General features: G+C 38.1%; 1 protein-coding gene across 1 annotated transcript; it reads right to left on the bottom strand.

Annotated features, from left to right (window-relative positions):
- Nucleotides 1-570: 570 nt before the first annotated feature.
- borcs5 (BLOC-1 related complex subunit 5) lies at nucleotides 571-14,609 on the bottom strand. Its single transcript, XM_066724737.1, has 5 exons — nucleotides 14,289-14,609; nucleotides 13,829-13,916; nucleotides 13,476-13,619; nucleotides 10,618-10,775; nucleotides 571-2,035 (listed from the first exon to the last, which is right to left on the bottom strand). Exons 2-5 carry the CDS (start codon nucleotides 13,884-13,886, stop codon nucleotides 1,808-1,810), a joined length of 588 nt encoding a protein of 195 aa, XP_066580834.1. The 5' UTR covers nucleotides 13,887-13,916; nucleotides 14,289-14,609; the 3' UTR covers nucleotides 571-1,807.
- Nucleotides 14,610-16,112: the final 1,503 nt, after the last annotated feature.

A 16,112-nucleotide genomic window follows, 5' to 3' on the forward strand; every position in this document is an offset into this window, starting at 1 on the left:
TTAAGAAATGGGGGGTGATGTAATGAAGGAAGTGTATGTCATGCACTGAGACACACATGACAACATCTATCTTTGAAAATAACTAGAATTTCTCATCACTTACATTTCTGAAGGTTTGAAATATGAAAAACAGGTGCACCTGTTTTGTTTTGGTCTCAGAAAATTGAAATAGATCATACTAATCTCAATTTTTCTTTGTGACATTTTCAAGTTAATTAATTGATCAGTCTAAATTAATAATACAGCTATTGTAGCCTTTTATAGTATCTAGTTGCTAATCCTGACAAGTTAAGGACTGATTGAGAGCTCTGCTGGGACCCCATGCCTTTGGCAAATAGTTTGCTTTAACACACGTTCCACAAGATGACAAAAGAAAAATAAGCAAGGAGGATAATGCAGTTATTTAAGGAGGTTGGGGGCACAGAAAATACAGATGAGAGAAAAATATATAGACCCCACACCTTAGGAATTATAATAATTAAGAATTATATCTGGTGGAGTTACTATGCTCAAAAGTCTGGACCTATGACCGATCATTGAAATTATTTTTGTAATAAACACATTTATAAATTGGTTTTGAAGGGGATTTATTAGACCAATCAACTGGCCTGAAATCCATGCATTTCTGTACACCATTAGACCAGCAGTAATTGGTGAATGCATGACCTATAAAATAAGTGATCGCATCCTTCGACAGACGAGTGTACAGAATTCATTGTGAAACTTTTTTAAAACACTGATTTTCTTAATACATATATACACTATGTACATCATATAATCCAAGCAGTAGCAAGCACTTTGTCCACTACTTATAGGATAGATTTGTCAGTCTTCAATAACAATAACATTAATTTGCCCAATGCAGACAAACCGGTAATGCAAAACTCGCCAACACAGAAAAGACTGTAAATAAGTTTGTATTTTTACTAGGTTTAGCCGATTTTGATAAAAATGAAAATGTACTTGGTAAAAAGTTTAGCATTTTTCAGTACATTATCTTAAATAGATAAAACACAAAAAACAGGAATGTTTATTTACAACTGCTTAATTTGTGTTGTTAATAAGTGTGTGTGTATATATAGGTTTATGTATATAAATACACACTATATTATATGTTACTATTTTATACATTTATATTATACATACACGCATAGATCAAATATAAAATCTCTGAAAGCCCACTTTTACCAAGTCATCCAATGTATAAACTGATGTAAACAGGAAGCAGTTGAGAGTCCTCTCAAATTACACAATTTGAGTTTAAATGTGCAGTAGAGACCGTGACACACAGTCTGAATCTCATCAAACAATCCTAGTCTCATGCAAACTACACAGTTGGCAATGATGATGAACCATTAAAACCTGACAAGCAACAGCACCACAGTGACAGACATTACTGCTGGTCTGAGTATTTGACCTTCCACCAACATTTCTGGAAAAGGAGAGCTGAACATATTACAACATATGAAGTGTTACAAACGAGGCCATCCAACCCATCGCACTCGTCTGGAGAGAACCAAACCATGAATAAAACATGTGGATTGTTTCAATGCACTTCACAGGGTTACATAACCAATATATATTTGTACATGTCATGTTAATAAAAACATGTCTGTTTCTCCCTACTTTATGGGGGAACTTCCCCCTTGTTAAATCTAACATCGTGAGAACGTAATGTGACATGTTACTCAAGTCAACGCTGAGAAGAAAAGCCTTGGTGAAGTTGTCAACACCCAATCACTCATGCCTGTCATCACACGTGCCCTCCCACTGGTGTCCGAGAGTGCCGTACCCACACAGACCCGTCCTACTTGGGCTCCCTGTCTGCGTTCATGGTGAAGGGCTCCAGCCGCTCGCTCTCGGGCAGCAGGCTGTTGAGTTTCTCCATCAGGGGCACCGTCTGGTCAATGCCCATCTGGATGCGCCGCAGGATCACGGACATCTCGTTCACTTTCTGGATCTGCTCGGCGTACTTGGCATAGCGTTTCTGCCGCTCCTGCATGATGCTGAATAGGGCCTCCACCGACAGGTCCATCTGGAACAGGACAGGGGAAATAAAAGACAACTTACAGATACGAATCCACTGCGTTCATATCTTTATATATTGCTTCTTCTGCTGCTGGAATCCTGGTTTCCAATCTGGCCTAGGACCCTGGTGATGTCACACTCATAACTGAGAACATTCAGGGTTCAGACTGAGGACTCAATGGGTTGTGGATTTTTGAGGTCAAAACTGAAGCACATTTATCATCCAGAAGTGTGCAGCGAGACTCCCATCGGCCAGCTGGTTGAGTGCCGGCTGGGAGTCTGAAAGGCATCATCTCAGAAACATTTGGCCGGTTTATGTGAATGATATTTATCCTCAGACGTGACCATGTCATTGCTCAGTAAAGATTACAAACGGCTGTTTATGATCAGATTATGAACATCTGTAATTGTTTCCAGCCCTTCATTCGTACCCAACCCAGTATGTGTTTATACTTGTAAGACCAGCTGTAGGCTACAGGGAATGAGCCTCAACTTTGAATGTGTGGAAATCAAAGGAAGTGGGGTGTTTGGATGCCTGTAAATGAGTAGATTTCTGTAGGTTTACAGAGCGTCTTTCCCAGACATTAATACACATCTTTCTCTATGTATATGAACCAGAGTTCTTCCCCTCTCTGTTAGTGTATATTGTCTAGTCATGGAGATGTTAGTCATAAAGATCCAAACTCATTTCTTCTATTACATCATCGTGAGGAATGGAGGTATAATGTTTGAACTATAAATGTTTACCTTAATGGTGGAATATTACAAGACCCAATTGTTTGTTCTGTATTGTGAGCTTTAAAATGGACATAACTCCCTGATTTTCTTTTAAATTACTCTGTTAAAGGATTAAATAGTCTCCAGGAAACTGTATTTGTACAGCTATCCTATGGACTTTCATCATACAAGGACAGGAGGGACATCTACATAAAAATATATTTCCTGGAAGCAAAAACCTATATATATATATATATTTATTTTAGTAACAAACCATTAACTGCTGTGTTCATGGGGTACATTTTGGCTGTCATGAAATAAAAATAAATAAATGGGATGGCACTGAACGATTGTGAATACGGTCTCTAATTCAGAGTGTCAGACCATTCAAATTATTTTGTCTCCTGTAAGAAAGGCACCCAGGAAATCACTGCATCTCAATTATAGGCTGTGCCTTTTTCTACAGACATTAATTGCAAATTGGAAGAAATAAGGCTATCTACCCGGCATCACTTGATGTTTCTATGGCAACCGTTTCATGGCGTGTGCACTACTCAGTTCTCAGAAATGACATAAAAACACTTCTGCAAACAGAGCATTAACAAAGGAATGTAGACACCCCTGATACGGATTAATCACGCTTCAGGTCTAACCATAAGTCACTTACGAAGTCCTAACCAAGTCACTTCACTAAACTGGATTCCTTACAGGCCTTTCCGTTTTATAAGTAGTAAGTAGTAAAGGTGGGGAAGGTCTGTATTTGTTGAAAAGTCATATGTAGGAAATTACACAAAATACACGGAGGTATCTGAATAGACAGGTGCTTCCTCTCAATAAAAGTAATTAATAAGCGGTGTGTACATTAATCCAGCAGGAGCAAATCATATACTTCTACTGTAAGCCTAATGACAGGGCAGAACATTGGGTTATCGTTTGAAAATGTGATGTGTGTGTTTTCCTGGCTGTGGTCTGTGTAAATAAATCAGTCGGCCATGGATGCTGACATGATTTATGAATTGCTGGAGCGGGACAGACTTTCTTCACAGTTTATTTCCTATTACCCAGGGAAGGCAAGTAAAACTATGTATACACACAGTGTGAATGTAGGAAAAGCTAATTTTTAACTGATCTTGGGCTGGGCAAACTTTACAATCACACAAGGATCAAAGCACCTCATGTTAGAGCACTGATCAGGTAATATGAACTAGACATGTTCAGATCCTTTAAGTACCCTTAAACTTAAATAAACCAGATAAACTTAATAAGCAAGTGGTTTACATAAGGACATCTGCCATAAAGATAATCCACTCACTTAAGATAAATAGAAAGGGGGGGAATGCTATAAAGTAATTGAACAAACAAGCCAGCAATCATAATAATGGAGCATGTGCAGGATGTTTTCCTACAGGAGAACAACAGAGAACTCCTACAGAACATGCTAATTCAGCGCACACATCCTCGGTGGCATTAAGAGTACAGAACGGACCGACACGCACCCACGTCACCCTCTATTTTTTCTGCCTCCTCGTTTAGATCGCCTTAAAGGATCATACTTAAACAAGGGACATATTGTACATCTGGTGCATTCATTAAAAAGCAAACACATGGCTATGAGGCAAGAATGTTTTACCCAAACACGTGGTCTCAAAAAATGCCAATGGCTGGCAAGACCATAATAATGCAGACAGCTTTTCACATATGCGACCGTTGTTTTTGCCAGGGTTCTCACTGGCAGTCAGTGTGAAAAAATGAATCTGTTAGTCCTGCTGAAGGGCGTTTAACCATAAAGTCTTTCAAAAAGGTCACTCAAACATCGCCAAAACTCATGGAAAGATGGGTGATAAACTAGAGCACCAACCACCAGCACAGAAGTCTATCAATGGGGAATTGCTAGGATACTGTGCATTGTAAACAAGACAACTATTGATCGAGTTAATGTTGCACAAGCAGATCAAATGTACAGTGCATCCGGAAAGTATTCACAGCGCTTCACTTTTTCCACATTTTGTTATGTTACAGCCTTATTCCAAAATGGATTAAATTCATTATTTTCTTCAAAATTCTACAAACAATACCCCATAATGACAACGTGAAAGAAGTTTGTTTGAAATCTTTGCAAATTTATTAAAAAAAAAAAAAAAAAAAAAAAGCACATGTACATAAGTATTCACAGCCTTTGCCATGACGCTCAAAATTGAGCTCAGGTACATCCTGTTTCCACTGATCATCCTTGAGATGTTTCTACAACTTGATTGGAGTCCACCTGTGGTAACTTCAGTTGATTGGACATGATTTGGAAAGGCACACACCTGTCTATATAAGGTCCTACAGTTAACAGTGCATGTCAGAGCACAAACCAAGCCATGAAGTCCAAGGAATTGTCTGTAGACTGCCGAGACAGGATTGTATCGAGGCACAGATCTGAGGAAGGGTACAGAAAAATGTCTGCAGCATTGAATGAGCACAGTGGCCTCCATCATATGTAAATGGAAGAAGTTTGGAACCACCAGGACTCTTCCTAGAGCTGGCCGCCTGGCCAAACTGAGCAATCGGGGGAGAAGAGCCTTAGTCAGGGAGGTGACCAAGAACCCGATAGTCACTCTGACAGAGCTCCAGTGTGTCTCTGTGGAGAGAGGAGAACCTTCCATAAGAACAACCATCTTTGCAGCACTCCACCAATCAGGCCTGTATGGTAGAGTGGCCAGACGGAAGCCACTCCTCAGTAAAAGGCACACGACAGCCCACCTGGAGTTTGCCAAAAGGCACCTGAAGGACTCTCAGACCATGAGAAACAAAGATTGAACTCTTTGGCCTGAATGGCAAGCGTCATGTCTGGAGGACACCAGGCACCGCTCATCACCTGGCCAATACCATCCCTACAGTGAAGCATGGTGGTGGCAGCATCATGCGGTGGGGATGTTTTTCAGTGGCAGGAACTGGGAGACTAGTCAGGATCGAGGGAAAGATGAATGCAGCAATGTACAGAGACATCCTTGATGAACACCTGCTACAGAGCACTCTGGACCTCAGACTGGGGTGAAGGTTCATCTTCCAACAAGACAACAACCCTAAGCACACAACCAGATAACAAAGGAGTGGCTACAGGACAACTCTGTGAATGTCCTTGAGTGGCCCAGCCAGAGCCCAGACTTGAACCCGATTGAACATCTCTGGAGAGATCTGAAAATGGCTGTGCACCGACGCTCCCCATCCAACCTGATGGAGCTTGAGAGGTCCTGCAAAGAAGAATGGGAGAAACTGCCTAAAAATAGGTGTGCCAAGCTTGTAGCATCATACTCAAAAAGACTTGAGGCTGTAATTGGTGCCGAAGGTGCTTCAACAAAGTATTGAGCAAAGGCTGTGAATACTTATGTACATGTGCTTTTTATTTTTAATAAATTTGCAAAGATTTCAAACAAACTTCTTTCACGTTGTCATTATGGGGTATTGTTTGTAGAATTTTGAGGTAAATAATGAATTTAATCCATTTTGGAATAAGGGTGTAACATAACAAAATGTGGAAAAAGTGAAGCGCTGTGAATACTTTCCGAATGCACTTTAGCTGCTGAAGGTGCAGGTTTGTATTGTTGCACACACAATTCTTTCACACAATTAAAGGGTGGTTTCCTTAATAAATCAAACAAAAGATATGCAATAATGATCAACAGCAGTTCATTTAAATGTATATAATAAACATGATCTAGATATATAGATCATGTACAATCTTTAAAAAAATATATAGAAGGAATACAAGTTCATGAATAGCGATGAGCTTATGTATATGTGAATAACAGACTCTAAACTCCATGCCCGACTCATTCATAAATCTTTCAATTTCCTGTGGCAGTCATTTGTGTTTCATTACTGTGCTCTGGGTTAGGGCGAATTGCTCGGAGGATGGATGCAATTTGTTTCCAGTTTTAATTGCTTCTGCAGAGACTTTGAAGTACCTTGTTATGCCCTTTAAACCCACAATGACATGATGCTTGATCCACAATTCAAAGATCCCCTTATTTACTGCCAGCAATAAATTAGAGGCATAATAAAGTCAAATTCACGTTTAACTATTTTACATTTAATTAAAACATGCTGCGTATGTACAGCTGTAGCTGTAGTTACAGTCATTTGATTCATTTAAAAAATAAAAATATGATTAATTACACTACACTTATTCATCATATGTGTTTAGGGTTTGTTCAGCTTTCCATCTGAGATTCTAGTTGATTGTTAATTGTTAACTTGTGAGTGTAAACGTTGGACTATAGCTCTATTGATTTTAATTCTCTTGAATGCACAATACTTTTTTTTTGCCCTAGTAACATAATAATGGATCACTACTAATACATATATATATATATATATATATATATATATATATACACATCAGAATGAGAAAACTAAACTGAAGACTCAGCAAAACAGAATCTAAGAATCTTTGAGTTGGCGTACCATGCGACTGGAACACAATGACATGATGTGACCTGAACATCAACTTACCACTGTTATTAACACAGTAAAGTAAAGCAACAAAAATGCTGACAATGACACAAATCTGTGTGTTTTTTAAATTTACTCACAGATGGAGATTTGCATATTAAACAAAACCCTGCCTTATGGTACGTTTAAAAGGGGTTTATATACTTTAGTTTAAAACTGCTAGTAGCTAGTTGTGAAAATGGACCAGTACCACTCCCTGAGCCTCTATTGCATAAAGTGTATGTGTGAAGGGGCTGGTTTGAGACCGGGTGATTCTCATTCAAAAGCAAATGTATAGAACCTTTGAACAGCTGAACCTGCATTGTCAAGAGCATGACAGGCCTCTTGAATTCGCCGTTGCCACGCAACATGAGCGCAGGACCAAACACTGGGGAGAAGGCTGGAATGACCCGGCTTGCTTTCATCTGATGGCTGCGTAAATCCCTTTGTGCATTTATGTAGAGTTACTGAAAATAGAGGGACTGTCACATAACCTACTTTAAGTTGTTTACCAAAATTTCAACTAAATTCCATGGAGTATTTTTTCACTTGCGGCAGAAATAATAATTGGTCGTTATCAGGCAGTTTGGGAAGGACAGGTCAATTCGGTTATCAGTTATATAAGCCAAAGCAATCAGAAGAACTCGGGCCTTGACAAGGAGTTCGCTGTCTTTGATGGAATCGAAGAAACTTAAAGGTAAGCCCTGTGCATCTGGAACTACTTGGATGACACTTCCCCTTCCTGCGATCTTCCAAGGCATTTCCCATCTTTTACAGACTGCTTGTTAACTTGGACCTGCCAGCTGCCATCACACCTGGAGAGAAATACGCTCAGTGGCAAATATGTGGTAGTAATGGCTCCCGAGTGGGGCATCTGGGAATAGCCTCCACCCAGAATCCAAGCTGTGCATTATATCCTGGTTATGCTGTTTCTGGGAATGCCCAGCTAAAGCCAGCGTGCAAAACAATGGGAATTGTGAATAGTTTACTGTACTGAAAGTCCTACATAGGTCAGTGTTTAATTGTATAGTCTTTTTCATACAGTCTTTTAAATATATACATTACATGCTGAATTTGAGGAAATAAAGTGTTTTGATTATAATGCTTTTCTAATTGTTTCAGCATCTCTGACCAAATATCCATCTAATCCACTGAAAACAGTTTCCTGGAGCTATTTGTTGTTGAAGGGGTTCAATTTAAACCTAAAATATATTCCAGAATTGGTTAATGGGGGTGGGGGATAACACTCTGCATTCTCAGATGATCAGCCCCAATTAAATAATGCATTTTAAAAAGACTCTTGCAAACAATCAACTCTTACAGGATTTTGCATCATTGCATTCAGGTCTTTGATCCTTTATTCTACCTTGATGCCCACTTACTGCATTCCTATTAAAAATGCACAAACACAAAGCACTGACGATTATTTTGGTCCAGAAATGTATGTGAAGTGTGATCATTAATAATTAAATTACTACTCAGAATTTGGAATGCTTGGCTACTAGTCATGAGTGGTCATTGGCATGTATTTTAATAGATTTTCAAAAATAATCATTTTCATTCCCAGCTCCCTGTCCTAGTCTGTGTCCTGCTACCCTTTGTCTATAGACAGGTTGTTTTTTTAAAGGATATTTCAGTGTCACGTGCTAACACATTGCAGACCTTTGACATTCGAATTCACTCATTCAGCTAGTATCTGATAATCACACACTAGACAGAATCAGTGGAATTTTATGGGTCACTAAAAACCCCTCCTGTTCTAGTCATCAAACAGTTTGGATTCTATGAAGAGAGAGAGGAATCAAATAAATAAAAAAGGAGGCACTGAATGGCTATATAACCCAAAACTGTTTCTCAATGGAGGACTCGTGGAGCCAACGGAGCCAAACGTCAATGCCATTCCACACACAACTGCGTTCAATCGGCCAAGTGCCACCGGGGTTCAGTGGACTCAAAGTAGGCCAATGCTTCCTCAGCTCGCCAGACAAGCACAACCCTCGGCTTGCCAAGTACACATGAGTGTGCACTGCAGGGAATGGGAAATATGTCAGTCCATTTTCCAGCACTTAAAACCATGTTGTCTTTTCTCCTATTGTGCTATGAGGTACGTAGCTGTAGGACAAGACAATTGCAGATACCAAAATTAGGATGTGTGCATACATGAAGGAGGACAATTACTACTGAATCCAAATGTAAAGAAAAACTAAAAACATTTTAAGTGCTTATATTTGTGTTAAAATAAGGGAAATGCTTACATGTATACATATATACGGTCTCAAAATAAACTTGAGCAAGACCAAAGTCTTGTTAAACAACTTTGTTAAGAAAATTCAAGAAGATCAAAAGATAACTGAAGAAGCCAAGAGTTATGTCTACCTTGGACAGGAAATCAACATAGATGGAGAACTTATGTAAGAAAACAAAAAAAAAGAGTGAAAATGGGATGGAGAGCATTTCGAAGAAACATCACTGTTGAAAGGAAATGTACCCACTTGCATGAAGATAAAAGTATTTGATTAATGCACACTACTAGCGCTCATGTACGGCTCTGAAAAATGATACAGAAGCTGGAAAGGACACAAAGGAGCATGAAAAGATGTATGCTTAGAATAAGAAGAAAAGTCAGAAAAACAAATAAATAGATCCAGGCATAAGCAAAAGCATGTGACATAACTGAAAGTGAAAATGTTCAAATGGCAATGGACCAGACACACTGCAAGAATAGGCCAAAGATGAGATTTCAAATGAATTTACAGAGAACATCAAAGCTGGCAGCAGGGAGGGATGGGTCTCTACTGAGGCTCTATGCAAAGGACAGGGGTGTTGATGCAAACTAACTACTTCTCAAAAGACCGGAAATACAAATCATGAGATGGGGTTTGGCTACTGCTACACTGATTAAATACGATCATATAAAACATTTCAGAATTCAGCCATTCTTTATGCTTCAAGTTTTTCCATTCCCAACACTGGACTGCCCACAAAAATAATTCCAGATATGCAATCAATTTTGACTTAAATGATAGACAGAAAATATGATTAAGCATTCTTTCTAAGTTGAGCAAAAGTCTGCTTAGTTGCTCTAATGTCCAGTTACAATCTGTGAGGTTTATTCATTGTTTTTAACTCTCTTGTATATAAATCATGTTTAAATGTCAAACTTAAAACCCAACCCCCATCTCATTTACAGCTTCTCAATGTCTAGTATAGATAAAACAAATTGTTTATTTACAGTTTTAATTCATGGCATTTAATCCATTGTGAATCACTTTCTTTGGAAACACACTGACATTTCAGCCACAACACTAGCAAACCATAATGCAATTAGGAACATACATCTTTAACTAAGGTGTAATTGGCTTTCGGCGGTAGTTGAGTAATGGCTGTTCACGGTACCTCTTTGATTCTCTTGACCAGGGCGTTCTGGTCGAAGGCGACGGCCTCTGCGCACTGGTGCAGGTGGTCCTGGTACCTCAGGCACAGCTGCAGCACCTGCACCGAGTCCAGCTTCTCCACCCTGCTGCTGCTGGGGGACGTCTGCCCACTGAGGACCCCTGCAGGGCACGCAACAGCACTGGGAATTAGACACCAACCCCCCCACTGGGGTTTAAAGAAAGGTCACTGAACCCCAAAACCTGAGACTTACAAAGCAGGCTCATTAAAAAATATTTGCAACCTTTAACCCGATATCTTTCTCTGTTGAAGAGGATTTGGATGTTCTCCTGTCAGTCGGATGCAAAGGCCAGAGGGTATGAGTACAGATCTACATTTGTGCAAACGTGTGTGGCAGAAGCAACCTTCTGTTGCCAAGAAATGGTTATAACTTCAAAATGACAACAATATTTTTTGATATCAGCAAGAAAGTGAATGGTTTGCTTAATATTTTATTTTACTGATTCATCCTTTAACCATTAAGCTGTTTCACAAGCCTGTTTTGTGTCTTTGACAGATAAATAAGATGCCTTGTTTGTTTTAGTTGTGTATTCAGAAAGATATTCACTGATTATGCTTAAATATTCCTACAGTACCAAATGTTCAGTTACGTTACAGCTAAGATAAAAGAGAAAGTATCTGGTAAATTAGTGATTTGTAAAAACAAAAAACAAAAAATCTGGGACCTCAAAGTGCTGTTAATATTGTCCTCAACATCCTTTCAATATATCCACACTTAAAGTACATAAGAGCTTATTTGTTTTGTTCAGATTGTTGATTGGATTTGAACTCATCGTTAACACATTTTCATTAAATATGCAAATAAAACTAAATAAGCAAACAACAACAACCACATCTGGCTTGGAGATCTTATTTAATATTAGTATGAGTATAAATGCCCTGAAACTTTTTTTTTATTTTTCTCTATTACCCTTTATATCTGTTCACATTGAATGTTTGTGGTTTACAATTTAGATTTTTTTTTAAACAATATTTATGAAATACAAAAGTGACAATTTCTTTCATATGTATTTTTTGTAATTAGTGTTTAAATCACTTAGAATATTATTTTTCAGATTACTTAAATTAATCTGACAGCATAATATTCTGGTTGCATTTTTGGTTGTTGCTTAACGAATGAGTATGAAATTGCCTTGGTGCCCTTGGATTGGATTTCAGTTTTGTATCTGCCTTGGTGCCCCTTAATTGTCATGCACTAAAAGCAATATAGCTTTGCCCTTCATTATCTTTAATCCATGCACTACTAATATTACATAAAGCTTCAACAGCAAAAGTAAAATAAAACAAACACATACAGTACAGCAGGAACCCTTTTTCCTCTACTATGGCTAAGAAACACATTACTTTTAGTACAGCAGACACAAGGTCATTTCAGCTTCTGTTATTACTATTCCACGTTGTAATGCCAGTATAGAAAAAAAAATAATGTCCGTTTCATCTCCATTTCATAACACAGCATCCTCACACTGCAGTCCCTACTCTGCATGAGAGACAGAAGATCATTCTCAATTCAGGGAAAATTATTGACATTATCTTCAGCAATACTGCCCTCTACTGCATACAATGTCAGCTGCAAGTACATTAGTGGACAGAAAAACTTTTATTTTCCACAAATACACTTAATTACATTCAGCAATAATTTAACTTGTGTGCTTAAATAATTCAATAAAACTGACCCTCATCATTTATTTATTTTTAAATCATTTCATCATAAATTATTTCCTAGCAAAACTGGCAAGGAGAGAAATATGAACTTTTTCACGTTATTTTTGTTATAATGGAGATATTATTAAAATCACGAAACCTGAACAAATACATAAGACATTTATAAAACAAGAAATTTTAAGGAAGCAGTATTACAGAATAACATCCATTTAAGAAACAAGAGAATCATATTGGGTGAAAACAAACAGAATCACTCCTGACCACTTTCCCTCTGAAGATTGGCAATCAATATGGCTTAAAGGATATCCTGAACAAATTAAAGAATATCCATCAAATGCAGTTGTCAATGCACAGTTTGAAATATAGGAGATCCCCTTGGATCATACTGAAATGACTTTAAAAAAATATATATATATCCTGAGAAAACTGAATCCTAAATATATAATTTATAATACTTGAAATTGAAAAAGCTCCTTGTGAAGGTAGGAACATTATATAAGTCATAATTGCAGTCAAAATTATGCATTCCTGTATGGAGCGAGTTCTAGTTAGACATAATCAAATCAACTATTTCTGATTTTAGTGATTATAGCAGAGAAAACGTTCAGATGTTAATTTCTGGTACGGGAAATTTAAATTCATATTTATTTAACCACTTCAATTTCAAAATATGTCCTTGTGTATCACATGCTGCATTCAGAATACAGCACTGTAATGTTATGTCATTTTAAGCTAAGGTTTAAATGCTTTTCTCTTAAAACATTACTATTTATATACACAAAATAACTTTGTACTCTTAATTTATTTATTTCAGAATATAATGTTTCCCAGACTTCTGCATGACAAGATAATGAATCCTGTAATTTGATTTATTAGAGAACCAAAATAGCAAAATTAAGCATTTTGTAATTTTAGCATGGACGTCCAACTTTTTTGTGGAATTTTATTAACATACAAAGTGAATCTATGCATTGGTTGATTACCCAAATACTTCTAATGGCTCAGTTTTATAAAAGTACTCTCTAAGCTTTGAAATAGGAAACTCATATCACTAGCAGATTGCAAAAGAACTATAAAGTCTCTAACCATAATTACTACCCGAACTGAAAAGCACATCTTGGAAGTTCAAACCTCACCTTTCAGGAGAGGCTGGAAGGTGGGGATTTCTTGCAGCTTTATGACATCAGGGTCGTTGTGGATGTTCCGCAGGGAAGGGGTCCCTTGCGTCACGACGACGATGTCATCCATTTTGGCTTTCTGCTTAGCTGGAGAGGGCACAACTGGCAAGACAAACAGATGAGCTTAATGCAGAAATCACACACCCACATGTATGCAGGAATTGTGACAGCATTGTTTCCACTGAAAGGAGACATGCAATGAAATATTACACTGTAACAAAATACCCCATACTTTTTAGGAACTATTTTTGAATTTTATAATAAGTTCCTAAACTGTAAAGTGAAAAAGACTGTGAAAAATGAAATCCTACCTGTGGTGTTGAAGTCTGAGTGCTTGTGCTCAGAGTCGGCACTTTGCTCGGCCCCCATGGTGAGACTGCAGCCTGGGCTCCTGCACGCCTTACATGCACATACAAACAACATACAAACAGTTACAGCCACACTGAGGCACCACAACACATGTCCTGTCCAGGTGTACATACAGCACAGACACTGATTCAGCTGGACAGACACAGGACGACTGACAGCCTTCAGTATAAACCTGAAGACAATGTCCAGTGTAACTCTTCTTGCTAATGAAGTCCATTCGACGTGTTGTCTTCCTCTCTGAAGAAAGACCAACACCAATATGTTGGAACTACCATTTAAAACTAAACGCACATTCAAAACAATTGAATACACATTTAAAAGGACTAGCTGTAACAAACTAGAAGACTGACCAACAAAGAGTGTAGATAAGCAAATAAGTTAAGTATGTGCATTTGTTCTTACCAATTTCCCTTAAGTGTTGTTGTCGTGAGGACTTGCAGCTGCTATTTCCCTATTTTATGTGACTAATAGCTAGCCATTATTTACCACGTAGTTTCAGTCCTGCGATATCTGAACAGCACGATTTACCCAACTTTTAAAGTTCATTCGGGGGGTAATGGCTTATCGTCTAAGAGGTACTTCCGCGTTTATGAAAGAAATATCAAAATGTATCTAAAGGGGATTCGGGTATTTTGTAAATACGAGACTCTATAAATGTAGCCTATTGCATGAAATCAACTGCAGCAGGAACCTTGTATCATCAACCCATACACCCCCCGTGTGCCGCACACAGCCGCAATGATGCCGACAGCGCTCTTCACTTCCGGGTCGTGAACCATAACAAGAGCTGTGATTGGCTTGTTAAGGTCACCTGACGGGGGTTATTTTCATTACAGTCCCGCATAGAAATAGGCGGACATGCGAGAAAAACAACCTTGCAGATCAATTAATACATCTGCAATGATATGTTTTTGTACAGTTTAATATCAGTAGTAACTGTACTTACGATAGAGGCACAGGGATAGTTAGCACACGACTTCCTGTAAGTAGTCCACAACTGGGACACAGCACATCATCAGGGTGTCGATGTATATATAATACAAGAGCTCTGGGACCATGTGAAGCACACCGAGGTTTATACAATATTAATGGTGCCCTGCAGTCTGAATTTATAAAGAGGTGCCTAAATAATAATAATAATAATAATAACAACAACAATAGGAGTTTGTATTAATAGCAGATCTTGGGTCTCTATTCAAACTTTGTGGGGACAATTTTACAAAAATACAGCAGGGCATGATTGCTTAATTACAGAGGTTACATAATGTGAGGGTGTTGGGGGGGTTGCTGTAAATGTTACTTTGTAATAAAGGTGCTACATGGATGTATATATTCACTGATGGACGGCTTTTAGGGATATCTTTATTCATTTATATTTTAAACCCAATATTTAAAAATCAGGTAAAGGTACCTGATCTAAGTAGGATTGGTGCTTTTCAAATGTTAATGTATAATCATATTCTATAAATACATACATAGGTAGTTTGAACTAGGCTGATGTAAACACTGATCCCTTTCAGTCCCATATATTACAAGTTGCAGCGGAGAACAGTACTGTTGAATGTTTTTTTTCTTATGCCGAAGTGAAGTCAGTCATGTCTTGGGCCCTTAATGGAGCAGTGCTGTTTTTGTTACATTGTGTAGGTTTATCATAATTAATTAGATCATGAAAATAGTAATTACCCAATGAAATTTAAAGAATGAACACAAATGTATTGATCATCCTGCACCTGCCATGCATTATACACACCACTAGGTGGTATCAGCCTAAAAAGAGTGATTTTGATGTACATACTGTTGCAGGATCTCAAATATCTTTTCTGCAGAAGTACAGATTATTCAGGTCACACTGGCGGTGTTGGCTGAGGGCAGTCGATTTTGAAGTACTTACATGGTGATCCATCATTACAATATGATGCTCAGGACATACACTATTTTCTTAAACCATGTTTTTAATTTTATCACTGCACGACACCCCAATAAACTAAATCAACAGGGTTTCGGCAGGGAGCAACAGGGCCTGTGCTACATAAAAGTATTGGCTGATCCATATATAATACACAACAGATTGTCTCCAAGGCTGAGATTGTTATAATCTACTCAAATGGTGTCCGATGAATTGTCTGCCTTGAAAAAGTTGAAAAAGGAATTATTCTACAGAGTGCAAAACACCCTTTATATTTTTCTCATTTTGAACGCCAAATTGATAGAAATTTCTGTGCATCG

Source organism: Amia ocellicauda, chromosome 15 (genome assembly GCF_036373705.1).
Source record: "Amia ocellicauda isolate fAmiCal2 chromosome 15, fAmiCal2.hap1, whole genome shotgun sequence".
NCBI classification, from domain to species: domain Eukaryota; kingdom Metazoa; phylum Chordata; class Actinopteri; order Amiiformes; family Amiidae; genus Amia; species Amia ocellicauda.